We start from the raw sequence: 26,596 nt of genomic DNA on the forward strand, positions 1-26,596 counted from the left end.
TTATGTGGCAAGGACATGAGTGTTTCGCCAAACACAGATGTTTGCTGTCTGTTTTTGGGGAGAGTGTGAAAGGGAAGCGTCTCTCAAAACGTCATCTTTCACATTGTTGGATTGAGACGATCCAGCTTGCCTATGATTCAACTGGTCGCCCCCTTCCATTTTCTGTGGTAGCGCACTCCACTAGAGGAGCTGCATCATCATGGGCAGATGTATGAGCTGCTGTCAGCTGGTTGTCTTCAGGTACCTTCTCCAGGTTACCATGTGAACGTTGTTGCACCCCGTAAGGTAAGTTCAGCGATACTCAGCACCACTCTTCATTCCCAGCAGTGAGTTGTGGTTATTGTTCGGCTTGTTTTTATAAAGATTTCATTATTCAAGCAGACTCTTCTTGTCAAGGGAATGAACATATTCTGGGATTGTCATCCCATTAGTATGTGACTAGCATGGTCTCGTTGTGAAATAGAACAAAGGTCACTCACATTCCCACGGTTCTATGAACTAAGGGACTATGCTTAGTCCAGCTATTGCTTCCCTTATGGCCTCGGGAATTTTCGAGCTGGGAGTTGTGGTTCCGGGGAAGAGGCCACACCACACCTACTGTGGGGCTTACTCAGCTTACCCTATCCTGGCAGCAGGCAGAAGGATATCAATATGTAGCATAGTCCCTTAGATCATAGAACCATGCTTATGTGAGTAACCCTCGGTTTTTCACAGGCCTGCTCTGAAGTCTCAGATACAACTCATTACACAGAAAAGGAGACATCAAATGAGAAGAGGAAGTCTATACTAAGAAAGGTTTATAGAAGTGCCTGTTGGTCTATAAACATGGCCCTCGTGCTTTTGTGTAGGTATGTTAAGAAAACCTAATTAGTTCGACTGTTTGTTGAACACATAAATATTTCAGATTTGCTACTTACAGTTCAGTTATGCATTAAATAGACACCTCCAACCTTCTGTTTTTCATGGCCTACATGCACCAGGCAATGGACCACCTTAAAATACTTTTATTAGTCTAAATGGCCAATTCATTTAAAATATGATTAATGTTCAGGAGAAAACATGCAAATGAATGCCTTTTATTTAATACACAATTCACATTGATTTAAGTGTCAAAGTTACGGCAACTAATCAACTCTGACACCTGAGAGGGAGCAACATTTCATTGGGGGAAAATAGCCTGACCATGCCTCATGCAGTCACCTCAGGAGCTCACAGATATACACCAACCACCCCACCCGCCAGAAAAAAAAAAAAAAAAAAGATCTGTGACTGCTAAGCCCTTTCTGACCCCTCTGTGTAATGAGTTGGATGAATGACTGCCACTGAACACCACCCTTAATACCCAAGAAGTAATACCTGCCAAATACACCTGGAGTGGTGAAGTTCACCATACTGTGACGTGTTAACCAATAACAGACTTTTAGCGAACCGACAACGCAGCAAAGCACGACCGACTGATGAATGAGTGTTTTCTGCATATGTAACTCAGTGAGAACAAGTAAGAAAAAAAAAAAAGGCTCAAATGAATGTAGCCTGGTTTCCACGTCCTGTCCAAACAGTCTTAACCCCAGAGTGAGAACCCATGCACAATTTTCAATAAGCTAGTACAGACGCTTCCGAAAACAGTGAGGTCTGGGGAGGTTGAAAATCTGAGTAACTTCTTTATTTACGTGTGAATATTCACAGTCTAACAATCATTCAGAGACAGAAAAAAAAGGTCTAGTATACCCACCCCACGCCCATCTTGTTGTAACAGTCATCCCTCCCCGTTATTCTGTTTGTAAATATTGCACCAGTACAGCTCGGGTTACGTGAAGCTGTAGCATCTCTCAATCCACTCGAGTGCAGTTGCATCAGACTCGGGAGCAAATGCAAAAGAGTTACAGAGTTAAGAGGGGAAAGAAACTGGCATGTTTTGAGTGCTGCCACACTCCTGAGGTTGTGGAGATCAAATGGCAAAAGGTCAAATGTCAGCAATGTCCCTTCAAGGTCATTTTCGGGCCTGTAATGTTTGATGTGTTTGATGGTAAATGGATTAAGTACTTGAACACTTGTTTATTAATTCAGTTCTCACATTTCTTTTGTTGGTGGCAACAAAATATTCATAATAGGTTACAGCGTTTCAAAACTAATTTTTGATGGAATGACTTAAAAATGCCCCCATGTGCAGAAAGCCTTTTTGGCTTAATGCCACCTAATCGATCATTTTTAAAATAACAGAGATGCTGCTCAGTGATGATGGATTTAAGGGGTATATTAGATTGCATTTGGTCTCAAGTGTGAATACAACACCTTTGCACTCTCAAATTACAGTTGACTTGGGAGGGAAGCGACATTACCCATAGGTTAGTACTGTGACTGCACACTGAAATCTTAGACTATTGTGTCACATAAGTAACTGGGCTTGCTTTCCCTCCAATGATATTTAACTTAAAAATCAAGAAACACACATACACTCACGCACACACACGCGCACACACACACACACACACACACATATTTCCTTTTAACACACCAAGTCTCTGTCTCTCTGGGAGAATGTTTTCAGCACCTTGTAACCGACTGCTTGTAGAGGGGTAGGGTGCTTCAATAATTGAGCTCAACCGTCTGAGTCCTTAAACCAGAGCATGTGTGCACATGTGGTCCTTTTTTGAGGAATTCCATTTTCACCATCCTCTTGGTGTCCTACTCCAACCTCCCTGCACACACCTCGTCCACTGAAAGACAGACACCTAATGAGAATCTAAGGTCTGGACAGTAGCATCAGCTCAGTACTCCCTCTGTCACCCACTGATGTACCTACCCTGCTGAAGATGAGTAAGCATACTGATTGCTTTAAATCATAAAGACCGGCCCTCTGGGTAGCAAACATTTCCCAGACTCAGGGAAGCAGCAGGAGAGAGTGAGTTTAGAGAAGAAAAAAAAGGGGGGAGGGGGGCCTGGGGTGTCAGTCTGAGACAGATAGGAAGGAGAGAGCGTGGGTGGGTGGGTGTCAGGGATCGGAGGGTCATTCAAACCACACTCTCGCGGTTGGTGGTGGCAAGCACTGCACGCCGGCAGATGGGGCAGGTGGAGTTCTCCGAGAGCCAGCGGTCGATGCAGTGCACGTGATACTCGTGCGAGCACGGCAGCTTGCGCAGCTTGTGGCCCTGCGCGTACTCGGTGATGCAAACGCTGCACGTCTTGAGCGCGTCGCTCTCGCCGAAGTTGCGCGTGGACAGGTTGTCGATCTGCTCCTTGGTGAGGCCGCGCGGCTGCTCCTCATCCTCGTCGTTGAGCAGGAAGAAATGGGCCAGTCGCAGGAAGGGCAGCGAACCCGTCTCCTCCAGGCTGATGGGGGCCCTGGCACGCCCGCGGCCCTCCGTGGCGGCGCCCGCCGCCGGGGAATCCGTTTCGTCCCCCTCCCTGTCCCTCTCGTCAGCCTGCGGGGCACCGACTGAGCCCGCTACGTGAGCCTGAGAGGCAGCAGCGGCGGCAGCGACAGCTGAAGCAGCACTAGTGGCAGATGGGGCATCGCCATCAGCGGGCGCAGTGGGCCCGCTGGCCCGGGGTGAGTCGGACGAGTCCGAGTCGGAGTCCATGAAGTAGCTCAGCTCGCCAAAGCCTGTCATGATGTGCCGGATCATCGACTGCAGGGCCACGGAGGTGGCCTCCCCGAGTCCCGCGTCGGAGATGCGTCGGATGGGGATACGGATGGTGCTGACGTAGGTGCGCACGCCGGCCCGCTCCGACCGGGAGAATGTTCGTCTGAAGCCGCCCTGCTCCGTCTCATACAGGAAGGTGTTGTTGCCGGGAGCGCCGCCAGCACCCGTCCCGCTTCCACTTCCTGTTCCACTGCTGCTGCCGCTGCCACTGTTGCTAGCGGGCTGGGACCGCGAGCGGGTGCGGTTAGCAATACTGTCCCTCTGGCGGTACTCGCCAGGCCGGACCCGACGCACCTGCAGGTCTAGCATGATAGTGGGGGGCCTGCGGCCGGCGCCTGCCTCCCCACCAGGCAGCTCCTCCTCCTGGGCAGGAGCTGGAGGGGCATCGGGGGCATGGGTAGAGGCTGGGGAAGCCTGGTGGTCTGTCGTCTCCACTGTGACATGGCGGGAGGGGATGTGCTGGCGGGTGCGTGAGCTGCCCTCCATGTGGGGTGGAGGAGGAGGAGGCAGAGGGGGCTCTGGGATGGTCGGGGCAGGGGGCAGGCCGTCCATGCGGTCCAGGCTGAGCGGGGAGCGGCTGCGGGCTGTGCAAGCGCGGGTGCGGCGTTGCTCGGGGCTACGGCTGCGGGGGCGCACCACACCCCGACGGGTCTGGGGGGGCTCTGCCACCATCACCGCCGCCACTGCTGCTGCCTGCAAGGGCGGAGTGGGGATGGTGAGGGGGATTGGCACTGTCACCTGGAGGGGCTGGGGGCTAGCAGGCCGAGTCACAGGGGGCGAAAGTTCCGGCTCGACGATGACTGCTAGCTCCTCGACCACAGGCTCCTCCTCGACCTCCATGGGTTCAGGAGGGGCATTAGGCTGAGCCTCAGGAGGGGCAAGTGGAGGGGCATCAGGCTGGGAAACAGAAGGGGCATCAGGCTGAGCCTCAGGAGGGGCAACAGGAGGGGCAACAGGAGGGGCATCAGGCTGAGCCTCAGGAGGGGCAACAGTGGGGGCAACAGTGGGGGCAACAGGCTGGGCAATAGGAGGGGCATCAGGCTGAGCCTCAGGAGGGGCAACAGTAGGGACAAGAGGCGGGGCAACAGTAGGGGCAACAGTAGGGGCAACAGGCTGGGTAACAGGAGGGGCATCAGGCTGAGCCTCTGTTGCAGCGGCACTGGTCCCCTCTGGTGGCGCGCCTCCTGCAGCCTGCTCCGCTGCCTCCGTCTGCGTCTGCTGCTCCGCTAGGTTGCGGTTGATGTTGATCTCCAGGCTGAAGCGGAAGTCCCCGCTGCTCGGGTTGGTGCGGCTCACCGCCCGCCAGGACTGGTTGCCGCGGTGACCACTGCGGGTTGTGTTGCCGGTGCGACGCACGGTGTTGAGCCAGTCCAGGAGGGTGTCGCTGTTAGAGGGGTCCTCCGGGTTCTCAGGGTCTGCTGAGACAGAACAGAACAACTTAAGAACCAAGTAAGCTTACACACAATCAGTGAAAATGACAACGGTTTAAACATTATTAACAGTCTACCAACACCCGCCATTATACGCCCATAAATATGTGTTTAAGAACGATTTAAAAAAGAAAAAGTAAAAGTACCCCAAAAAAAGTATTCACAGGCAACAGTATCGAACAGCTCTATAAGCCCGCCAGTCATCAGCACAAAATAAGCTTAAAGGGGTGACAGGAGTGCAGCTGACACAGTACATTTATTTGGCCATTATTTATGTTAAGATATTAGATCAGCCAGCTACACATTCAGACACATGGCACAGCCACTAACCAAAGTTAGCATGAGCTGAAACTTAACTGACAGCTGTCAGTCATATAGATCAGAAAAATGAACTGATCAATGTCTGCATTGCTAAACAGAAAGGGTTCTGTACTGCAAAGATATACATTTTACAAGACATACAAGAGGGACTAGCTGTGGATGTACTTACCAGTTGCCTCTGGTCTGCGTGCTTCACTGCTCCCACCACTGCCGCTTGTGTTGGCATTGGCGTTGGCATTGGGGCTAGGACTGGTGCTGGCGCCTGTGTCTGGGCGCGGCCCGCCATCCTTCACCTGCTGCAGGCGAGTCAGCAGCTCCTCCTCCGTGATCTCACCTGTCCGAGACGAGACAAACCCACACTCTCACTGAGTCTGGCTTAAGACGCAAAACATGCCGCTCATCCACAAATTCATGCAACCGTGTAACCATGACAGTTCAGCTGCAGTCCAGCATTTTCCCAAAAAACGCAAATATGCACAAGGGTTGGGGGGGTAGGGGGATTGGCCTAATTGGTGTTTTGAGAACAAGATAAATATATAGAGATATAATGACTGACAATGACAAGCCTCCTAAATAAAAATAAAAAACATACCAGTCATTTAAAATCCACATTTGAAATATCACCAATATCACACACAAGGCAATTCCAGAGCATTGAGAATGAGGAGAGAATAAAAGGACAGAGCTTCAGCTTGGTGATCTTTTATTGAGAATGTAATGTATGCCTTGTGTAGTATGGCTGCAGTTATGCAGTGGGAAAACAAACTGCAAGGAAGTTGTGATTCAGGAGACTAGTCAGTACATTGCATTTTCCCCAAATTATATCCAAACGGAAAAGTTAGAGGCTCTTATCAAATACAAAATGTTTCAAAACATTTCCTCATAATTGTTGACAATCTTGGAGGCCCAAGCAAAACCCAAACAAAAAAAACTGAACTGAGGACTCGTGGTGCGCCGAGTAGACTACAGCTGCTTGTAGAGCTGACCCCGAAAAAAACTGCAACAGGACAGTACTGAAAACCACTGCACTTACCAGGACAGGTACCGTCCCACCATTGCTTGCCGTCTCCTGTCGGGGGCAGCGCTCCAAAATAACATTCCTTCCCATTCCACTGTACCGGGACAGAGAGGGAGTAAGGAAGGGGGGGTTCTTCAGCAGGTCTTCGGCTTTATACGTATTTACGTAGCATACAAACACCACCCAGAACCAGAGGTGGAAATGACCAGGTAGAGAGAGCATCAGATCAGTCATTCTTGTCGTCAGTTCATCTAGGTTGTCATTTAAGATACAAAGAGGTCTTAAAATCAGGAAGTGGAATTACCGAATGAAATGCACCGTCGCAGTGTGCGAGTGGAGGGGGAAAGAAATAAAACCGCCTGAATGCCTCCACCTCTGTTCAGGATCAGGTGAGAGAATACTAAAGCCAGTCTAAAAATAACACAAAATACTCATGCTGTTTGGTAACTCTAATGGCTAGTTGGCCTATAGCACAAATAAATGTGCAATTCCAAATTGACTGCTAACAGGCTGATTTTGTGCAATTACTGTAGAAGATATTTGTATTATAAATACACTATAGATGGTGGAAGAAATTATCTGTTGTCAATTAAATATTTCAATTCAAGATCTACATCATGTTTGATGCTTGTTACATCAAGCCATTCAGTTTATACTCCAACCACGGCTTCGGTTTTCATACAGTTCTGACCAGAGCATTAACCAGACTTTGAGAGAAGGTATATTATACTTTATATCTAAAGGGTTCATTTCATGGGGTACTTTTAAATGAATCCTCTCAAGTTGCTTTTTCAGCTCGTCACTTTCTTCCACCCATTTAACACTTTTGTGATAGACGAGTGGACGACAAAACATCGGATTCTGCTTCAACTCTAAAACCTTTGTTACCCTTTTACCATTTACAACTATGTTTTACACTCAAGTGACAAAACAGAAGCTTTTCAATGCTGCTAGGTGCAAGCGTGTGTAACTGGATAATACCTTCGTCATCCATCCATGTCCACAAACTGCTGCAAATGTTTCCTTCAATGTTAATTCTTTTGTATATTCTTGATACATCACAGCAGAAATGGCATTTTAGAATGCACTGCCCTAATGCACTCTGTATTTGAGCACTATGATGTGTGACAGCAAGCTAGCACGTAGCAAACATGTACATTAAACAAGGGTTTGTGCCTTCTCCTGCCCAAACCTTGAAGGCAGTTCATAAAACAAAGAGGGCCAAAATATGCCTCATACAAGGAAGTGTGCGACAACTAACCTATGTTACCAGTTACAGACGATTTTAAAACGCGAAGAGATGGGCAGGAAACAAATGCATATGAAGCCGGTTTTGTAACATTTTGAAAATAGAAGTCTTTGTGAATCACAAACTTACCGGGGTTGCCCAGAAGGTTATTGTCTCTCATTAATCGGTAGTCCTCTTCGCTGAGGTTGTTGACAAACTGATAGAAGGCCTCCTCCCTGTCGAGTCGGGCCAGCTGACGTCTCCGTTGGGAATCAGACTGATCACTGCCACCTTGTTCTGCATTGTCCGAACCCTCCATAATCGTCAATCACAGGACGTTTCACGACCAGCTGTGAAAGTGGGATGTTACCATACCTTTAATATCATTATAAACTAATAGGAGTAAAGAGAACTATATCCAACACGATTGATGGCTAGATAACTGTTTAGCTGACGAGCCAGTTGTAGGCCAGACGTATTAATGAAATTCTGTCCATAATACCATGAATCTGCAAATGGGGAATCTGATCTTCACTGCCATGACTCAACGTGCCTCTTAATCTATTTCAGCTCCATACATTGACGTTATATGGGATATAATGCTTATGACATAAAACACTACTGCGGTTTGACAAAAGAAACATATCTGACCTCAGCTAACGCTAAGCGATTTATGGCTTGGCTAGCTGACGGCTAATCGTTGCTAACGTTACCTTGGAAGTACTCAGGGCATTGCGAAACGTTAACGGTTATCACGCCACAATTATATAAAGGTGAAAGCTAATGTGACACTGAAATGGAGAGTATTACCTATCAAACAAGCAACAAAAACATAAAAGATAAGGCTGAATATAGACTGATAACAAGCGAGCAAACTGCGTCATCCCTACCTGATGATACAATTGTGGACATCTCGCTAACGTCAGTCACGTTCGATGGGCATCTGATTGCTAGCAAGCTAAGTTCGCTGGTAAGCTAGCTAGCTAATTACGTTATCATGGGACATCACTTTTTGTCGTATGCTATGTTTACGTCGTTCTGAAGTAATATTACAGATATTATTACAAATAACCTGCACGACGTTTTGCTCAGAAGATGTCTTAAAAATTAAATCCGCTAACTAGCTAGCTTCTTCGCTACAACCTTGAAACCTTCCATTTCATCTAGCTAAAGTTGAGATGGACTTGAGAGCTGTTTTTTAGGTTAGTGTAATTACCTTTAGGGGAAAACAAAATGGCATCACCGGCTAACTTAGCTTGTAAGCTAGCTAGCCGCTAGCTAAACTGAAGATAAGCCTACTGCTACTACTTCGCCAACACCAAACCCCTAGTAACCAGCTAATCCAATTAAAGAGATAGTCTGATGCTGATCACGTTTTAATTCGTGGGTCGTATGTTATTACTCCCTTGTTTAGTTTATATTTAAATTGATGCTAATCGCTTGCAAACTGTAGCTATCTGCATTAACGCGAGCTTTGTCAATATCTAGGTTAGCGTCTTACCTAACCGATGAGAGGAGTAAGTGACGTTAGCTACCCAACACTTGCTAGCTATATGGGTAGTTTATTACAATGTCACGTACTCAATATGTCAGAAACTAATCTGTCAACGTTAACGAACGTTAATTTAGCAACCAGGTGAGTATGTGAAAATAGGCCAAAAAATGGAGCAAGTTGCAAAACAGAGTGTGACATTATCTTTAACTAGCCAACTAGGTATACGTTTGGCAAACAAGGATGTTTACCTGCTTGTCAATTAGCAGTCGGTACAGCTTCATATCCTAGATAGCTAACGGTCTACCTGGCCTATAGCTAACTTAGTCGAATCCACAGGGAGTGCTTAATTTCCTAGCTAGTGTTACTAGCTAGGTAACTTACAAAAAGCTGATCCAAATCGCTGGTTGGTCAATTTTACATGTCCCTACACACCGGTGCCTCTAACGTTTGCTGGGCAAAGATTAAAAATAGCAAAGCTAGGTATAACCTCCCTGGCTAGGTTAGCCATTTTATCAAGCGAGCCTGCTAATCACTTTACCCTGCAGTGGGTTGCTAGCTAACGTTACCAGAAGCATTACAATCCAAAAACATAAAATCATAACATACATATTGCTACCATTGAGCGACTGTTTACATGGAGTTTACCTGATTAAATTGTGTGTCTTGGTCGTGATGTGATGTTATTTTTTTTTTTCCTTTTGTCTTCGACAAATGTGTTTGGTTTCAAGGTTCCATTTTCTTCATTATTGTACCAGTGGACTGACTGGAAGCGGAAACCGGAAGTGCGTAAATGGTACATACTGTAAACAGTGACCACAGAGCCCCCCTGTGTCCGGGGGTTTAACCTATGTAATTTTTTATGTGACGTAACTGCTTGAGACGCACCTCAAATCCAATTAAGCCATATAGAAATTGGGAGCTACAGCCAACTGTTTTGTTGCTGCATAACATAGGCCTTTTTTTTTTTTTTACTAAATCTACAAGGTTTTTGAAAACAGTTGTGTGAATTTAAACATGAACATCCCAACATCTTTGGGTTTTGACTTTTAACAACCAGTGAGTCAAGACAGGCAGGGAACACTGATACCACACTGGAAGGAACAGAAGTCAGGTATGACTTTGACATAACAAAGACAATGACTGTGGTATGCTAGGTATGCCAGGTATGCTAACTAACACAGGTGCTACGCAGAGGATCCATTAGCTGGCAGCAGCGACGCTGAGAACCCGCTGGCTGACAGTGGCAACATGGGAAATCTGCTTGTTGGCTGCGGTGGCCGTGACGGTGTGGAGGATCCCCCCCGGCTAGCAAAAGCAATGTGGAGGACCTCTGGGCTGGCAGTTTCAATGCAAAGGACCTTGTGCTGGCAGCGATGACGTAGCAGACCCATGGGATGGTGACAGCAGAGCGGAGGACCCCTGGACTGACAGCATCGGTGAGGTGGCCCCTCCAGCCCAGACACATCCACCATTGTCCCTCACCTGGCCAACTGATCCAGCCCAACGACGCATGGGTCCTGGATGTTGACCAGCCAGAACAAGTTGTGGACCACTTTACCAGCAACCTTCACCTGCAGAGCATGGTTGCCTTCCACCCCTGTGGTCTCAGCTCACTTGTTCCGCACAGCATTTATGGAATGGACCAGTGAGATGGCGGCCCGGCAGGAAGTGCCTTCCAGGTTGCAGTCAACATATAAACCGTATGTCCGGCCCAGTTGGCCAAGCCACACAGCAGAGGTGCTGGGCTTTGTGGAGTCGGCCCTGGGCAATGGTGTGTGATGTGGCCCGGCTCCCCACAGTAGTATTACCTGTCTTTGGACTGCCCCGCCGCTGTCTGGTCTTTTCCGCGGTCGCTGTGGGACTGTGGTAGTGGCCTGTCCAGTTGGTTCTTCGCCCTTGCTTTCCTCTAGGTGCGTCTAGCTTCACACCAGGGGTCTGCAGGACGTCCTCCACTCACTCTGCCTCGACTGCAACAGACGCTGGCATCCCTGGGTTTTAGCCTCCTTGCTAGCACACCCGCCTCCCATGCCCAAGGCTAAGAATTCGAGTTCAGTGCATTTGTCTATACAATGCAGTTTACAATTGCATAGACACAACACACTGAGAGAAAGTGTCCCTTTATTGGTCTGGAATAGCCTTGACAGGTGAAAACTGCCAGTCTTTGTTGTGAACGTCATGACAAAGTATTCTTGCTTCTTAAACCGAACCCTTCTCCCTCACACTATTAATGAAGGGGTAGGATGTAATACAGTTGCAAAATTTGGGATGCCCTCGACAACAAAACTAAATTGATATCAGTCTTTATCATTGAAATATTAATAAAAATATAAATATAAAAAACACCATAAAACATACATTTTGGAGACCTTTCCATATGCTGTAATATGTAGGCCCCTACGTTGTTGGCAACTATCTAGGTTTACTTCTCGTCGATCTTCTGTGTTTTACTGCTTCTTAATATTAATTTCGCTGATATGTTGTGAATGACTTGTTAAATAACAAATACGGCCATTTTTGTTCGATCCACCGGTGAGTTACAGACAAACCATTTTGCCTTTTAAAAAAAAATTCTTTATTAATTTACACTTCATTCATTTTCACCAATCCTTAACATTTTTATATATGTTACCAGTGTGTAACATAAGTTTTTAGTCGGTCGTTTCATTTTTCACCTTGAGAGCCTTCTAGTACCATGAACTTCAGTGGCTGATATTTTAAATTGGCAATGCCAAGGATATGATTTACAAATTCCAGGAATTGCTTACATTTTATTTTCTTAACATCCACTCCCAGAGTATATATCCAGAGCAGTGTGGTGCCGATCAAAATCCACCGGTGGACCAACGTACAGTATGCTTGCTGTCTGGGTGGTGCTGCACAGAGAGGGTGTAGGGGAGCTGCTGCACAGAGAGGGTGTAGGGGTGGTGCTGCACAGAGAGGGTGTAGGGGTGGTGCTGCACAGAGTAGGGGTGGTTTGAAAAAAGATGTGGTGACACCTGATGTGGTGACACTCCCAGTGTGGTTGTTTCAACTCTCATACCCACTCCTTTCCTCTCAACTAGCAGGCCAGACAGTGGCATTTCACACAGATTTCCCCCAAGACTACCAGGATTTAGCCATGGCAGCAGGTTGTGTGTATCTTTGTGCTAAGACCCGTGGCTTGCCCTCCGCCTGTATCCTGCCAAAGGAGAAGACTGGCCCAGGTGTTATGTTCTGGTTTGTGCCCCTTGGTGACACACCTGATGCCAACTTGCAGGGCTTGCTGAAATTTTCCAGACAGCTGGAAGTGATGAGAAGATAACGAAGCATGTCATTTCACTAAGAGATCTACACAGGGATTTTTCATAATGTATGAGTATGCAGTATGATATAACCAGCCTAAATATCAATTTGCGAATAGGAGAAATAATGACAAGGGGAATTGCAGGGGGTTGCATTCAAAATCTCATTTAATTTGTATATTTACTCCATAAACATTATTACAAAACTCAGCAAGTTAACAATATTACATTATCACCATACAGGCTTGATCACAAATATTTAAAACCTTTGCAACAGTTACAACAAAAACAAAATAATACTAGAATAATTTACATGAAAATCTATAAAACAGCAATAGATCACAAATTGAAGTCGTTTTTTCTCCTTGTTTTTTGTTTGTTTGCTTATTTCTGTTTTTCACAGTAACACAACACACACTCTTACGACAAGATCAAAGTCTTATTACAAAACTCCCAACAAAATGTTTTTTTTTCTTTTAATTCCGTAATCATTTTATATTTTGGTTTTTAAAACCAGAAACTTGTCATTGTACATCCTTTTCACAGCCTACCGAGGCCCAAAAAAGGTAACTCTCACACACTCACACACACAAACACGCAAACACACATTCACACGCACGTGCACGTGCACGCACACACACACACACACACACACACACACACACACACACACACACACACACACACACACACACAAATACTTCACAGCACTTTCTAAGAAAAATAGACACTTACAAAATATGTTACAAATTGGCACACAGAAAAATATACAATATTTTGTAATGTCAAGAGCTCTTTAAGAATCCCTCTGATAACAACTCTAGACAATATTTATAAAGCTCAATATTCTTTTCAACGAAAAAATGGGAAAAGTAATTCCAATCAATGTCAAATAATCATGGCATGAATACATCAAACATAATATAACAAGATCATATACATTCATGAGGAGGGTTGTTTTTTTCTCTCTTCTGTAATTCTTATTTTGTTATCTCTGGGAGAGGGGGAAAAACGAGTTTTCAGTTTGCTTTCTTAGCACCATTTAGAGGAGGCAGCTCAACAGTGGCACATTGTACAAAAAACTCGTAGAAGTACATTCAGTCGACCCAAGGCAGAGATGAGAGAAGGCAGACAAACGGACCACAAGGCCCAGTGTGCGGGTTCCTTTTTCACGGCCTCTCCTGATTCCAGACCCGGCCTGACACAGAGAGAGCTCAGAGAGGGGGCAGAGGCAGATCGAATGCTCACAAACCCAGCCGGGGGTACAAGGCTGGGCCAGGACTGTTCCAGAAATGTCCATTCTACCTCTGCCTCTATGATTTTTAACTGGCTCTCTCAGGCCGTCACCCAAGGCCATCCGTAAAACGAGACAAAGGTGAACAAACCAGTGTGTGTGTGTATGTGTGTGTGTGAATGTGTGTGTGAGACACAAATGTAGCTGGTATTAGAAGATGCTGTCAGTCCAGAGAGAGAAAGAGAGTTGTGTACATGAACAAAACAGAGGCCTGAGAATTAGCATGCTGTTAAGTGAGAGCGATAGGCAAAAACAAGTAGGATCACAATTCACCGCAAAACACACACCCGAAAATAGCAACCAAAAAAAACAAAACAAACAAAGCCATTTTGAATTTCATGCATCTTTTTTGCTTTTTTCCTCATTCTATCTGCTAAAGAAATAACTTCAAAAACATGCATTAATGAGCAAGCAAAATTTTAAAAACTCGATTGCAGTTTCTGAGAGAACAGTGTTTGATCAGTTACCAAAATGATTATAAGTTGTAAATGCATTCAAATATATCTCGTTGGTTGGCACAGCTCACAGATGCACACTGTTGAAAAAGCAATCAACATAGTTTAACTGAACACCAAAAAAGCATGTTAATGTTTTTCACAGTCACGCTCAGACTGTCCTCGTGGTGTCTACTGAGTCTGATTTTCATGCAGAGCTTCAAAGGCTCACCCTGTTAACGCCACAAAAAAAATCTTAAAAGATGATTTAGATAAAAGGCAACCTAGTGCTGAATCCTCTGTGAAACAGGCTTGGATAAGTGTTGTTTTTCGTTCAGTTACATTAGATAATACATAAATATCAATAATGTAGTGATAAAAGAATGAATGAGTACAATAAAATGGGTTTGGTCTCTGGGTCCTTCGTGAAGCCAAACAAACAGGTGTGTTGCAAATTACTGCAGAGACCATGATTAACACAAATAGCTTGGCGAGGTATGAACAGAAGCCAGGGGTGCAATTTTACCTTGTTTTCATGTCAGTACATCCTGACCAACATTGCTTTCAATGAATCCATGTTTGTGACAGATGTTTGGGGATCCCAACTGAGAACATATAGTTCATTGTCAGTGATGCCATGGCATCAGCATCCATTCAGATAATGTGCCTTCTCTGCCTTAGCAAAACAGCAGGTACAAGCTCTAGTTGGTCTCTTAAAGCCCCTTGTTTTAGTTTTGAGTCTTCTTTCAGATTCCCATTTCCTGTTCCAAAGCCACTGTGATGTTGAGGTAAAATTAAATCTGGCAAACAGAGTGGAAAGGACGGACATCCAGAGGGCTTTGTGATTTTGGTTGCGTGGTGTGTACCACTGTCAGCTGCAGGTGCGTTTCTACAGACGGGGTCCAAATACTCCAAATAAAAAAAGGACAAAACTCTGGAATGTCAGCTATCCGAAAAAGTACTAAGACAATAAAAGTTGTTTTCTTCATTTTTCTTCACACAAAGTATAGATATGAAAAGCCTATGTTCATATTGGTCATTAGAAATGTTTACACAGCAAGTTTACATTTGGCACATTAACTTTTAGAAGTCAGTATTTTCTCCTTATATGCAAATAGTGCATTTCTGTACATTGACACTGAGAACAAAAATCAAGACTTAAAATAATGAAATGACTGAATATACTTTAAGACACCAGTTCTTTAAAAAAAAAAAAAAAACAGTAAAAGTATAAGGTCATAATACCAAAAAACGAAATCATTCCAACAATTAAAAAAAATTAGGACAAAATGTTTATCTGATATGTCATCAATATGAAATGGTCCCATTATGCATTTTTTATGACAACTTGGTCACACAGAAGCGGACGTCGGCTTCAGCACCGGAAGTTGAACCTTCCCACCGTGCTTTGAGCCAGGCAGTATGAGGGAGACGGCAAGAAGGGGGCATCCATTTTCTGCATACAAAAACAAATGTGGAGCGGACATTTCACTTAAGAGTCTTTTTTTTTCAAATAGCTACATGTTTCAAGATAGGAAGATACTGTTGTTACGTTATTGAGGGCAGCAGACAGCAGGTTTGGTCATAAAAAAAGAACAAAAAAGGGACATTTCCGAACAAAAGAGGCTTTTAAATGTTTCTGAAAGGGTGTTTTTTTTCCTCAGACCAACAATAATAGAATAGCAAAGGTAGGGAAAAAACAGCAAAAGCAAGAAGAAAAAGCAGCCATGGTCAATTCTCAGTCAAGCTTCACACAAGCACACAATAGGTAGTTTGCAAGTACAAATAGGTTTGTCATGCAAGATATGAGTCCTCTTCAGGGGCAAACAAAAACAGGAATTGTGGGTGGTGTAGTTTTCCATGCAACTCTGTTATCGAGTCTGTGCAGGTAAGTCTGCATTCAGAGGGGAGAAGGTTTGAGCAAAAAGCAGGGAGGAGTGAGGGCAGGGTGAGCATCAGCAGCTAGTTACAAAATATTACCTCAGTTTTTCAAAAGAGGCCATCAGTTCTATGTCCTTACTGGGCTCTCGTTCTCGTTCTGCTCGCTTCCCCTTAATGTTTTCGACCCGAGGGAACTTTGCACTGGTTTTGTGGCGGTACATCTTTTTGTGCGCGGGCCCGTTGATGCCGGGTATGCAGAGGTTGGGCTTCTCGAACATGTTGCAGCCCAGAGCGAGCTGAGGAAAGAAGGGGTTGAATTTGGCCTGGTTTTTGGCCCCCTTGCCCCCGGCCTTTCTGCCCTTGGTGCCCCCGGACCCCGCAGCTCCTTTCTTCTTGGGGTCAGGGGTCGTGCCAGCCAGGATCTTGAGGGTCTTCAGCTTGAGGCTGTTGGCATCTGGGGTGACACACACACTGGATGCGGGCCCCCACAGTGGCTCAATGGAGGCCATCATAAACCGCTGGACCTCCGCCATGCCAGACACAATGTTGGACAGGATGTTGGATGGCTCCTCAAACTCACGCTGGTCATCAACGCTGGCATGCCCGTTTCCGTCTGGCCAGCTCATGCCAGGCCAGTCCCCGGCTGCCTGATTTGACGCGCCCGCCTTCCCTTTCCCAGCCTTCTCCTCCAGGTGGGCTTTGAGCTTTTTGGACGACCGTGAGTTCTGACGCGGCACTTTGCCCTTGTCTGCCTTGGCAGCTTTGGGGGCCCGGGCCTTTTTACCCCCCTCTCCTGCTGCCTGTTTGCCCCCGTTTCTCTTCTTCGACTTTGTGCCTTTCACAGCCCCACAACCCACCCCCTCAGCTGCCTGTGCACTGAAATCGGCTGCACCTGTAACTTTGTCATCCAACCCTATGCCGCCACCAGCTCCGTTGGTGTTGTTGAAAACGTGCATCTGAAACTGATGGCTGTCACCAGTGTATGCGCCTGCGGCCACATGATCTGCCTGCTCCATCATGTTACAGTTCCACGTCATGTTGTCGCTGACGTCCTGGTAGTCGAGGGCTTTGCCACCAGCGATCTTCATCTCTCTGCCCTTCACCTGGGGAGACAGGTTGGGCGTTTCAGGTGGGGAGAGCTCAGACAAGGACGTGTGCCGGAACTTGTCTGGGGTGAAGTTGGAGATGTCCAACAGGTCGGTGGACTCCCTCAGGGGAGTGAGGGCCTCCACGCTCTGCTGGATCACCACCTTGGGGCTGCAGTGGGCCAGGAAGGTCTCGCCGTTGGTGTCTTCCTCGCCCCCTTCCTTCTCACACGACTTCATGCTCATGGAGCTGTAGCTGCTGGAGGCCACCGAGAGGGAGCCCATCGAGTCGAAGCTGGTGAGCCGCCCATGGTCGGTGTTGAGAGTCCCTCGCTGGAACTGCAGCTGCCCATCCACGCAGGGCAACTGGCACGTCTGGAAGTCGCCATCTGCTGGCTGCATCGGCTGCTCAGGCAGGTAGTTCTTTTCATACAGCACTCTGTCGCCCTCTAGGTTCACCTGGCTGTAACCAGGCATAGCCATGTCTTCTGCAGACACTGGCACTGGCAGGGTCTCTGCGAAGTCCTCAGGCAGGATGGGGGTCTCGGGGATTTCTGGTGCAAACTGCTGGTTGTGGCAGAGCTGGGAGTGCCACATCTGGGTGAAGTTGGTGCAGTTCTGAGGCGACTGCTGCAGCTCCGACTCGGAGGGTGGGGAGAGAACGCAGCTCTGAGCCAGCTGAAGTGAGGCAAACTGCTTCTCCTCGACCGACAGGCCCAGCGCAGGGTACTGCTGGCCCGTCTGCTGGGGGAAATAAGCGATGCTGGCGCTACTGGACGAATCCGAGCCATCTAGGAGCGTCTGGAGGTATCCCCCGGGTATGACGGGGACATCGTCAGCCTCTGCCTCGGCGGGGGGAGTGGGATTGTTGGGCGTGGGGGTGCAGAGGTCAGGCGTGAAAGCGAATGTTTCACCTGCATCCACAGACTGACTCTCCACCAGCCTGTGAGGGGCCTGTACAGAGGTTGACTCTGCTCCCTCCAGGCCTGTGGAGGAGGAGGAGTCTGAGGCCTGCTGCGGAGGAGGAGCCGAGCTCGTCACGCTCTCCTCATCCGCTTGCGCCGTGCCCTGCAATTTCTTGCTCCGCAGCCTGGCCTCACTTTTGAATTTGCGGATCCGCACGATTTTGTTGCCAATCCTCTTCTCCTCTCTCTGCTGGGATCGGCTCTTTGGCGTGGCAGCGTGTGTGATGTCACCGGCGTCTAATGCGCCCGTGCGGCCTGGCGCCAAAAGCGGTAATGGGCTTCCTGCGGGCACAGTGCCGTCTTTAGTGCCAGTGCACTCTTCGCTTGCAGAGGCTGAGGAACCCTGCCTCGTGGGAGATTGCTCCACAGTTTGAATCCTCTGAATCCTAAATCTGTTTGCAAACTTGTATTTCCTCTTCGGGGGACTGGAACTAAAGGGTCGGTGGCGACCGTTTGGATGGAAATTGGGTTTATCTCTGAGAGTCAGCTTAAGCTGCTCCTCTCTCTCCCTCTGTTGCTCCTGCCAGAAAAGCTTCAGAGGAGCCAGCTTTTCATATTTGCTCATTGCTTCTGTGTCTAAGCTCACGGTTGTGACAGTTGGATCCATTTTGAACAGCTTAACAGACATGTGCTTCTCTCCCTTAAACCTGTTGATAATGATGTACTTGATTATGACCGGCGGTTCTTTGCGAGAGGACTTCCGTCTCTTTTTTGGGCACCAGTCGTCGTCCCGTTCCTCTTTTTGACCCGCCACCTGCTTGTCACGCTTTTCAGCGTTCCTTTCGCTCTCGATGGAGTCCACGTCGTACAGGTAGTCCTCGCTGTATCGCACTTTTCTCTTGGCCCGGAGCCCATAGTTCAGGTGATTGGACGATCCACCGCCCTTCCGTGACAGCTGCCGCTTGGGTTTTCCATCTGGGAATGCCTCCACTGAGGAACCGGTGCAGGAGCTGTCGTCACTGTAATCTCCCGAATCCTCAGCTGAGTTGCTGGAGTCCATGAAGTAATCAATTTTGGGGCTGTAGTCGGGGGAGCATCCCTCTCCAGGGCTGTTACATCTCTCTGTTTTACCCTCACCCTCATCTGACAAGCCGAGGTCTTCCTCTTCCTCCTCCTCCCCGGGCCTATGGGGGAGCTCCTTCGTACCCCTCCTTGCTGTGCCGTCCTCCTTCTTGGGGCAATTGACGACGACGCTGGGGAAGAAGTTGAACTGAGTCTCCTCCTGAAGCACATTGGTCTTCTCCCTCATGTTGTCCTGGAAGGACTCGTAGCGGATCTTCAGAGAGCACACATCGCTGCTCAGTGTGGAATCGTCGTCGTCATCGTCAAACATGTAGTTGTCCACGTCCTCCTCTGAGAAGAGGTTCACAGACAGATCATTCTTGGAGCACAAGTCCAGCAGCTCCATCTTGCTCTCGCTGATGAAGGACTCGATGTAGCCCCAATCCTGGGTCGTGTTGGCGAGAAGCACTTCTTCCCCAGTGCACTTGTCAAGGAGCAGACCCTCAAACAGGTTTTTGGTCGCCGGGTCGTCCGTGTCACTGTCCGTCGTCCTGTCCCCAGCCTTTTTATCGGCAGATATAGGTTTGGGCAGGGGGAAACTCAGCAGCTGGTCTGAGAGCAGCGGTTCCTCAAAGCCCCCTGTTTCTCCACTGCTCATGCACTGCATGCCGATGTCCACTATGGGGCAGGTATCGAACTCACGATGGCAGGGCTCAGAGTCAGAGGGGGTGGTGTCGTCCTTCGTCTCGATGAAGCAGCCCAGGTCGGAGCGACTCTGGGGAAGGAGGCAGTCCTCCCCCAGGACTGATACGGCTTCTGCCGGCTCCATGGCAGGGACTGGTGGTCGTGGGGTGGGGGGCTGGATGGGGGAGGGGAGGGGGGTAGGGGCTTGGCAGCTGTCCTCTGGGTAGCACCAGGGAATCACCACAGCCTCAGAGACGCAAGAGATGACGGCGGACGAGAGGGCATGGGCCGGGGACACATCGACCGGGCTCGCTGGCGGTGTGGACCGGTGGTGCTGTGCTGTGGTGTTCAGCAGCTTCCAGGGGTGATCTGCGGCGGTCTGGGTCCAGTCAGTCCCCGGTGAGCGATACTCAGAGGGACAGCCGAGGAGGACGAGAGAAGTGTGGCATCCGTAGCAGCAGCGCCCAAGGCAACGGCTTCAGCATCAGCTCCCCAAGGTTTCCCGACTGCCGTCCTGCTCACGTGATCCTACACAGAGCACAAAAAGCAAACACACACACACACAATGTCAGAAAGGGACAGATGCACCCGCCCACCTACCCACCCACTTCACAACCCCCACCAACAAAAATCATCCAACCAATAAACCAGCCATCCCCCATTTTTACGGTTATCGAAAGTAATTTAAATGCAGCGTTATATCCTCCCTTCTTATAAATGATCTATACACCCCACAACTGTGCAAATAATGGCTCTTCCCTTTGGATTTCCACGCCTGCTTCCTTTTTCTTCCTTGCTAATATTGACTAATTATTTAATGTTGTCAGCTGTGGGTGCAGGAAGGGGAGGGGGGAGACAGAGGCAGAGGGGGATGAGGAGGATGAGGGGGGGGGGGGAGGTATAATGAGAAAGGGAAAATTAAAAAGATGGAAGCCGGGTTACGGAAGGCGAAGCCGGTGTTTGCTTTGCATAATTAGCCTGCTGCAACTGAGGCAGGTACCAGGCATTCACACGGGAGAAGACAGACCCATATGCTTGCAACAGTATAACCAATAACAGCCACAGCTGCCTGCCTCAGCAGCATCAAGCTGTCACATTAGGCGCTGTCTCTCACAGGGAACAGCACGGCCAAGATACCGCAACCAGGCAGGTAAGGGCAGAAGGACAAGCCTGGTCTTGCTCAGGGAGTACCCATTCTCAACCTTTGAAATCATAAAAAAAAAATAACATCACTTCCCCTTTTGGTGAAAACTGCATGGCCAGGCACTTTTCACTGGCGAGAGGAACACCTGTGTGTGTTCAGTGAGAGCGTAGGGACACAGAGGCACAGTTTTAAGAGTGATTGTGATAATAATGTTTGTGAGGGGGATTCAGGGGGCTCCCCCTCAGGGTCTGTGGGAGACAGCTGGCTGCGGTGGCTTTGGGGTCCAGGACTGGTGAACGCCCACCAGCTTCACTCCTCATACCAGCGCACTTAATTAATTCATTCCCTGGGGAAATATGGAGCTTCCTCGCTTAAATAGAAAATGCAGAGCTGCCATAGCTGTGCATGCGAGGCTGTGGCAAAGAGCTTAACAAATGCCCTTTGCATCTGAACATGGGGAAGAGTTAAACAATCCTCTAGAATGTGCATATAGTTTTTAAGTCTAGGTATGGGCTGCTGTTCCCAAATGAATTAGATTAATCAATATATTCAAATCAATATTTTTAGTCCATGCATGGTTGACCGATGTGCAATTGCAACAAAGGGAAGTATATTCATATATATATTTGTGTGTGTGTGTGTGTGTGTGTGTGTGTGTGTGTGTGTGTGTGTGTGTGTGTGTGTCTATGCAAGACTTTATTCATGCACAAAACCTAATTTATTCATGAAGTCTGTTCATAATTTTATCACATTAGCTTTAGCAAATCTATGAAATCAAATTAAAATGATTCACTTAGCCATATCACACCGAGTTTAACCTGTAATAACTATGAAAGACACAGAAAATCGCATTGATATTTGTTAATGATAATTTTTTTATCAATACCATCAATCCTACCAAGCCTCCTGTTGACAGAACCGTCAGCAGAGAGCTTAAAATGGCCAGCCTGAAATTAAACGTGAACCTGGGCAAAATGCAGAAGGTGTGTGTGTGTGAGGGAGAGTGTATGGGTGTGTGCTTGAGGTGAAATAATTAATTATTTTTATTTGACACATCGATTCAAAAGGCAATGACACATATCAGTTGATGCAACCTGCAAAAAATCAATCTCCTTTTAAAGCCACAAGCAGCCTATAATTTAAAACATATTATCACCTGTAAAGGACACGACTGGCTACATTTTAGGACTGTTTGCAAGGCATACATGTTGAGCATATCTTATCACTTTAATGAAACCTTGTCCACTCTACTGTATGTGTTTTTGTTCAGCTAAGGACACTGAATTGAATCAGTGTTATATAGAACAGAACAATAAAATAGCTTTCTCAATACGATTTAGATTTTATGTCAGAAAATGTGTTTTTGTGATCTATGGACATGTGCATGTTTGCTCTCTGTGTGTGTATTTTGGGGACCTGTGTGTGCGCGCGCGCGTGTGTGTGGCTGTGCGTGTGTGTGTTTTGTGGACGTGTGTAAGTGTGAGTGTGTGTGTGTGTGTGTGTGTGTGTGGCTGTGGCTGTGGCTGTGGCTGTATGTACCTGCATGACGGGTTGCTGCACTAGTTTGATCTGAACAGCTGAGGAACTAATGGTCCAGCTGGAGACAGATGGCCTCCTGATGACACCACAAACCTTTAAGCTTCCCTTAACATGCATGAAAACACACACACACACACACACATTCACTTCCATTCTGTCCCTCTGTTTCACACATATCGCCTTCCAACTCACTCAGGGACACAAAACACTATCTTTTTTCTTTCTCTTTTATACCAACACTATAGAAACATCTATTTCTCCCTCCTAAACCCATATACACACCTAACATACACACACATACACACACCTAACAGGCACACACATACACACACAGTTAACACATTCGTGCACAAAGTATACACAGCTTCCTGTACTCTTTAAAAGGTGTTTGGATTGTATAGGATCACTGTATTATAATAATATATGCTTTAGTGAGAGTATGTTCCCTGCAGACTTAAAGAGATGGAGCTCATTCAGCCTCGTAGGCAGAGCTTATTAAAAGAATCATATGCATCAAGAAACAGGGACACAAATTAAGGTGAGGTTAATGTATTAAGAAAGTAATTCAAATTTCAATCCCCTATCTCAGCTAAATCTAGAGTTAATTGGGCTCATTTGCTTTGCTTTTCAGATGGGTTTTTCCTGCACTGGCACAGACAGAACGAAACACACGGCAAAATACACACACACACACACACATACATACATATGCAATGCAGGTCTGCAAATGGACAGCTCGGCCAAAATCCTAAGCTTCTCAAACAGGCGATTGGTGCTCTCTGTCTCTCGGTCAGACTGCCAGCCCTTCTGATGGAGGGCAGGAAAGAGAGCGAGAGTGATGGACAGAGAGAAAAAAAGGGAAGGGCAGTCGAGAGAGAGGAAGAGGGAGACAGAGAGACAGCGACACAGACAGGGCATGAGGAGGGAGGAGTGAGGGAAGAGCAGAGTGTAAAAGAGAGAGAGAGAGAGAGAGAGAGAGAGAAAGATGGAGAGAGAGAGAAGGGGGGAGAGCATCACAGGGAGCTGACAGAAGCTGACTAATTGGTTCTGACAGAGAAGGGCGAGAGGAAGACACAGCCCTGCATAGCTCCTCTTCTGGTACTGAACACCTTTTACTGACTAAGTCACACCAGAGTACATGTGTGTGTGTGTAAGGGGGGGGCAGAGTACATGTGTGTGTGTGTGTGTGTGGGGGGGGGGGGGATGACGCCAATAAGGCCAGGGAAGGGTGGGGGGCTTGGTTCGAGGGGAGAGTGTGAGATGGAGGCTGTTGGAACAGGCACACCCATAGCAGGCATACACACAGGGGCATATGGGGTTATCCTGACTCCTGGCAGGTGGAGATGATCCCGAATGGCACACGCCGTGCCAATCCTTACCAGGCTAGACAGATTACAGCAAATGGCCTGGTGGCAGAGCAGGAACCATGCTCTGGCACTGTGCCAAGGGCAAAAAAAGACAATAAACTCAAGGCTGATTTGAGTCTTCTGATTCTGATTATCATTTTTAACATTTTCAAGAAGAAAAAAAAAGTGTGTGCTTGTCTAGGAGTGTAGGATCATTTCTGTACTAAAACTATCTGCAATTGGAAATATTTTGTGCTCTCTCTCTCTCTGTCTCTCTCTATCCCTCTCTGTCTTGCCGTCTCTTTTAAAAAAGAAAAGAAATTGCCCATCATCTCACTCATCACATAGTGTAATCATTTAAGAAAATTAGAAAGAGGCATAATAAAGGAGTGTTAAACCTCTCTTCACACTCTCCCTTTCTCTCTCTCTCTCAAACACACACACACACACACACACACACACACACACACCAGAAATACAAAATATCATCATTCTACATAACTGAGGGCCCCTTATTCTCCCCTCCCCCTCCCCAACAAACACCTCCCCCTTACCCAAGCTGGCGTTTCTCGGCAGGCTCCTCTCCCTGCCAGGGAAGCGCTCGCAGTGTGTCACTGACCAAATGCCTCCCCATTTGGGTACGTCAAGTCAAGGTCTTGGCTTGCCCACATCTTTTCAAACGAGAAAACAAATTCCCCCTCAATCAAGGGCGCCCGAGCCAAAGACCACACTGCCAGTTCAGCGGCCTCAGACCGTGGTGTGGAGGCCCAGACAAACACGTGAGGATTTAGCCAATGTCGTCTCTCCCGTCCAAAATAGCCCCCCCCCCCCCCCCACTGACATCTACAATCTCTTTCTCTTTTTGAATTTTCCGATAAGGAACGTGAAGCAGGCAGCAGGAGAAGAGGCGCAGTGCTTCCCTCGCAGGAGAGACAAGCGAGTCTGAAACGAATCTGACTGCATGACGCGGTTCCCAGGGAGCTGGCTAGTTACCAAGAGCTGCACGGAAGACAAAGAGAAATCACAGCGCAATATTACAAGAGTCACTCTGCTGACTACAGCTATATATTCCCCATGACATTTTTCGATGCCCCCCCCCCCCCCATCTCTCTCTCTTTCTCTCACTCTCACCTCCCACTCTTTCCCTCTTCCTCCCTCCCTCCCTCACTATCTCACCCTTTTCCCTCTGTGCTCCCTCTATCCCCTTTTCTCTCTCTCCATCCCATTCTCCCCGCTCTTGTTCTGTCTCTCGTCCCCACCACCAAATCTAGGTACTTCAGTTCCAATGGCTTTCTCGGGGGAGCCGGTTACTCCAGGCATCAGCGGTGGCCCCCTCCTTAATGGTCTATGGCATTTGTGAATGGAGGAGAAATATCAATTTATCTGCGCCCGACACTCGTGGTTGAGAGTTGAGTTACTGGTGGATGATTCATACCAGGAAAAGGGAGGGGGGGTGGGGGCGGGGGGGGAGTGGAGAGGGAGAAATGGGGAACTGCTGGGCGCGAGTTCCTTTTCTTTTCTGATGACAAGAGCCGTTTCTCATTCGCCACAGAGCACACGCTTCTTCACGCCCCGACACTAAGAGAAGGGGCTAACTGGTTGGAGCGGTTCCGGGGTGAGGGAAATCCCACCTGAGGAAAAGCAGGCTGCACTTTCTGTGGGGCACAAACATCTAAATGTGTCTCTACATCAGAGTAACAGTACATGTTCAAAAAGGCATTTTTTTTCTGTCTTGTTTTGCCCAACCGTGTAGTGCCAGAGCTGAGCTGAACAATGTGGCTTGTTGGCAAATGTCCTGGATGGGGACTAACACCTCGGACCATAAGAGCAGACCCCTGGAGGCTACATCACCACAGAAGTCAGCTGCGCTAGAGCCAGCTCCACAAACTGCCTGCAGTGTGAATGGCAGCCAAAGCAGGTTTGATTGCGAAAAACAAAAGAGATGGAGGTCTCTTGAAACCTGCGAGTGAGTATTCCTCTGAAGGAACTCATAGAAATAGCATCGTAAGAGCTACTTCACGAGTCGCCGATGAATTATGACAATCTAGACCATCGACTGCTCTATGCATTTATAAAACAGAGATTCAGGGACTCCAGAGAAGAGTAATAGTGTGTAAATTATGATTGTGAATATGGGGACACGGCTTGACGTGGTGCCTTTATGTACCAGATGTATGTAGCGTGAGTGGGTACGGCGCAAATTGAAACTCGACGACGCCACAACATGAGGTGGCAATCAGCACTTCACTGGCCTTCAATTTACAAGCACCATATATCGTTAGTGTTCCGCAGAGGAAATGTTCAATGGAATGCTGCTATTCAAACAACATGGATCCACTGACAAGCTCAGAGAAAGAAAACATTTAGCATAAATGAAATACAAGTGTGGTATCATTACATTCAAATATTCAGAAGGGGCTACATTACAACTCAACGACAAAAATATCACTTATTTATCCATAAGGGAAAGTATATATGTATATATTTATAGATACCCTCACAAGGCAAAATGCTTCAGGAAGCAACAGCCTCAAAACAGACTGAATAGAAGGCGGAGGGCTAACTGACTAAAATGACCCCCAAAGAAATTAATTAGTTGCCGTGATTTTATAAAATGGTAAGATTATAACTATTATTATAATTAGCAGTAGTACTAGATATAGTCATGTAGAGTAGGTGCCATTATTTAAGAAAACAACTCACTTTAATTTGACTACATCTGTGGCTGTGTCTGCTCTTACTAGGTGCAGAAATTTCCTTACAAAATGAACGCTGCAAATTGCCTACATTTTGAAGTAGAATGTA

At 47.3% G+C, this 26,596-nt stretch overlaps 2 protein-coding genes across 6 annotated transcripts in view; both read right to left on the reverse strand.

Annotated features, from left to right (window-relative positions):
- Positions 1-951: 951 nt before the first annotated feature.
- Positions 952-10,290, reverse strand: rlim (ring finger protein, LIM domain interacting). Of its 4 annotated transcripts, none has more exons than XM_031587118.2 (5): positions 9,782-10,290; positions 7,792-7,991; positions 5,565-5,729; positions 4,637-5,059; positions 952-4,600 (listed from the first exon to the last, which is right to left on the reverse strand). In XM_031587118.2, exons 2-5 carry the CDS (start codon positions 7,958-7,960, stop codon positions 3,012-3,014), a joined length of 2,346 nt encoding a protein of 781 aa, XP_031442978.1. In that variant the 5' UTR covers positions 7,961-7,991; positions 9,782-10,290; the 3' UTR covers positions 952-3,011. The 4 variants fall into 4 exon arrangements, with proteins under 4 accessions (XP_031442978.1, XP_031442979.1, XP_031442976.1 ...); XM_031587119.2 differs by having other exon boundaries at positions 952-4,608; positions 4,765-5,062; positions 9,782-10,289; XM_031587116.2 differs by having other exon boundaries at positions 4,637-5,062; positions 9,782-10,289.
- A 2,277-nt stretch (positions 10,291-12,567) lies between these two features.
- The window catches only part of nexmifb (neurite extension and migration factor b), a 62,273-nt gene continuing 48,244 nt past the window's right edge, over positions 12,568-26,596 (reverse strand). Inside the window, exons 1-2 of one of the 2 annotated variants that reach the window (XM_031587384.2) lie at positions 24,346-24,612; positions 12,568-20,290 (exon numbers count right to left, since the gene is read on the reverse strand). In XM_031587384.2, the coding sequence (XP_031443244.1) occupies positions 16,122-19,907 (3,786 nt within the window). In that variant the 5' untranslated portion in view covers positions 19,908-20,290; positions 24,346-24,612 and the 3' untranslated portion in view covers positions 12,568-16,121. Of the gene's footprint in view, positions 20,291-24,345; positions 24,613-26,596 lie in introns of those variants that run through there. The other variant, XM_031587383.2, reaches the window with a different exon arrangement.

The sequence above is a fragment of the Clupea harengus genome, chromosome 20, assembly GCF_900700415.2.
Source record: "Clupea harengus chromosome 20, Ch_v2.0.2, whole genome shotgun sequence".
Classification (NCBI taxonomy): domain Eukaryota; kingdom Metazoa; phylum Chordata; class Actinopteri; order Clupeiformes; family Clupeidae; genus Clupea; species Clupea harengus.

Excerpts from the sequence above, each read along its gene's own strand:
- rlim (XM_031587116.2), bottom strand. The coding sequence starts at position 7,960 with ATGGAGGGTTCGGACAATGCAGAACAAGGTGGCAGTGATCAGTCTGAT. Across the intron at positions 5,730-7,791 it reads TAACCTTCTGGGCAACCCCG|GTGAGATCACGGAGGAGGAG; the intron begins GTAAGTTTGTGA and ends CGTCTCGGACAG. Across the intron at positions 5,063-5,564 it reads ACGCAGACCAGAGGCAACTG|CAGACCCTGAGAACCCGGAG; the intron begins GTAAGTACATCC and ends GTTCTGTCTCAG.